Source organism: Paramisgurnus dabryanus, chromosome 2 (genome assembly GCF_030506205.2).
Source record: "Paramisgurnus dabryanus chromosome 2, PD_genome_1.1, whole genome shotgun sequence".
NCBI classification, from domain to species: Eukaryota; Metazoa; Chordata; class Actinopteri; order Cypriniformes; family Cobitidae; genus Paramisgurnus; species Paramisgurnus dabryanus.
This window is the reverse complement of record NC_133338.1, coordinates 7,025,852-7,028,582: the sequence shown is the minus strand read 5'-3', so window position 1 is coordinate 7,028,582 and position 2,731 is coordinate 7,025,852. Positions and strand designations below refer to the sequence as shown.

The following is a 2,731-nucleotide window of genomic DNA, read 5'->3' as shown; positions in this document are numbered from 1 at the left end:
GATCAAGCAATTATAGCTCAAACGGGCAAACAATCCTACTGAAATAAGCTGGTGTCTGGTTTAAGGTGGCAGTAGCTGGTTTAAGCTGGTTCTTCCAGCCTGGCAAAGTAGGTCAAGCTGGTGGGTCAGCTGGTCGTCCAGCCTGACCAGCTAGACTAGCTTAAAAGGCGACCAAAACATAGCTAGACGAGCTTGCTACACCAGCAAAACCATCTTAGTTTTAGATGGTTTTGCTTGTGTAGCAAGCTGGTCTAGCTATGTGAGATCGGCTAAAACCAGCTCACCAGCTTATGCTGGTATTAGCTGGATTTTTCAGTAGGGAGTCCTTATGTAATCTGACTCAAGATATAAACTCAAGCTTTAATGTAAAGTCACCCATCACCGTGACAGCAAGGTGACTTTTGAATCTGAAATAATCAGTGGACTAAGCTCTTTTAATCATTTCTTATCTATATCCTATTACATTTATAATCACTGGACCTACTTATAATGTATATACCTACATTGTCTATAATGAATAAACTATACATATTATTTGTATAGAGTTTGATGGTCTTTTTACATCTCTCACAAAGTTAATAAATCATCTTCTAATCTGGGGTCATCTTCACAAGTATTACTTCATATATCAGTGCAAAAACAGAAATGTGCAGTCAGCTTTGTTCATGCCAAAGAGAATGAAATTTAATAAAATATATTTTTGAAATGAATGACTTAGACTGAGTAAAAAAGCAGCAGATAAGAGCCGGGAATAAATGTGAACTCCTTTAATACTGTTTAAAATGCGACCTAGGCAATGGTTTGCATGCTGTTAGTCACAACATAATTCCTATTATACCATAGTTTTGGTATGTTTACTATTACTCTATAATTTGGAGGGAAATACAGTGTATAAGTAAAGAATGAGTAAGTTGATCTTTAAATACGGTACTTTAAATAAATATTTATTGACATGAATTGTTGACATGATATACTGTACAAGAACGGATTGGCCTAAGAAGTAAATACATCAAGAAGTGTCAGGAAGAAAGAGAGCAGTGAACGAGGAGATAAGGAGGAGGAGGGATGCCAGGAAAATTATAAGGCAGCCTTATATACGCCCATAATAATGATTGACAGGCCTGAATGTTTAGGCTCCTCCCGAACCTTCATTTAGAAATACATTCTGTGCAAGTCAGACAAAAGTTTTAAGAGTTTGAAATGTCAGTTTGAAAAATTTCAAAAACATAATACATTTTCTACAATCATATACAATAATTTTATGCTTTCAAATCATGTTAATTCGTTTTTAAGATGATTGGACAAGGTTTTAAACAACATTATAAATCAGAATATACATTTGAAACTTTATTAATTATTAAAGCAAACAAAGCTTAATCTCTTCTCACAGTCTGTAGGTTTCCAAACCTTATTTGCTATATCCAAAGCTCCACAGTGGAGATTTGTGCCAGGGCACTGGAGCTCCCCCTCTGCAGACCAGGCTTTATATGAAACATCTTCTCCACTGACCCAGAACCAATGTCCAGCTAAAAATCGTAGTCCAGTCCATACATAAGGTGTCTGTGATGTCATGGTGTTTTTTATCACCTCTGCCATATTACTCCCGGAGTCGATAGTGACAAGATCAACATAGTTTAGTCTACAGTACTCTAGAGCCTCTTCCCATGTCTTATTCTCATTCACCAGGATCAGCTCAGAGGTCTTCATACAATAAAATGAATGCTTAAGATTACACATAACATTGTTAAGTTTGGAACTCCGTTTTCTTTCAGTGACGCAATTCTCAAATTTTGAATTTGGTTCAAAAATGTCCCAATTTTCAACTGGTTGTTTCTCACCTCCAGACCAAATCCATTCTGAAATATTTGTAGTATTTTGGTATAGTCCAATCCAAAATTCGGGCTCAGTAACCTCTGGATTACTGGCGAGCTCCTCTGCCTCTAGTTTGGTAATGGTGGACAAATCATCATAATGCTTTCTGCAGTACGTCTGTGCATTTTGCCAGGTAACCTGGTCCGTCACGTAGAAGTGTTTTCTAAGTAGAGTAGAGCTCAGTCCACAGAGGCACAAGAATAGGTATACAGAAACAGTTGCCTTCATTTCTCGACACAAGATCTACACGATGCAACTATGTTGAGCAGAAGTCAGCAATGTCATTACACACTCTCAAATGTTTTGTTATATAAGAACAGAATTTAAAAAGCTAAAAAAATCTTTGACCAATCAGAAGATCAGGCTGAGTCTTTGTGTATGCAAACCTTTAAAGTCACCATACACCAATGCAAATAGCAAATGCGCTTATACAAAAGAGATGCTTTCTAGTTAAAGGAGTACAAGACAGTGGGAAAATGTGTGACTATATCAGAAGTGTTACCTTTATTGCAGTTATCATCAGGTGTAAAAAACATAACTAATGTTATAACATTATAAGCAATAGTAAGTGAAAACTTTATTCGAGAGTAGTATACAAAGGTGTATAATACTTAAGTATTTTAGTTACATTTGCCAAGCATCTGTGCTTTATCAGAGTGTTTGTCTTGGGAAAAAATTACTTTTCTTTACTAAAAAATGTTCACTACATTCTAAAGCACAGAATCATACTGTGTATTCATTATTTATCGCATATTAATTGATTTAATGCCTAATTACATAAAAATTGTGTACTTTTACTTTCTTGAGTAAAAGTATGAAAATAATTTTTATTTAAAAGTACAAAAAATAACTAGATGTT

At 35.3% G+C, this 2,731-nt stretch overlaps 1 protein-coding gene across 1 annotated transcript; it reads right to left on the bottom strand.

Annotated features, from left to right (window-relative positions):
- Positions 1–1,350: 1,350 nt before the first annotated feature.
- Positions 1,351–2,100, bottom strand: LOC135731340 (macrophage mannose receptor 1-like). Its single transcript, XM_065249310.2, has one exon. The coding sequence runs from the start codon at positions 2,098–2,100 to the stop codon at positions 1,351–1,353; it is 750 nt and encodes a 249-aa protein (XP_065105382.2).
- Between the last annotated feature and the right edge of the window lie 631 nt (positions 2,101–2,731).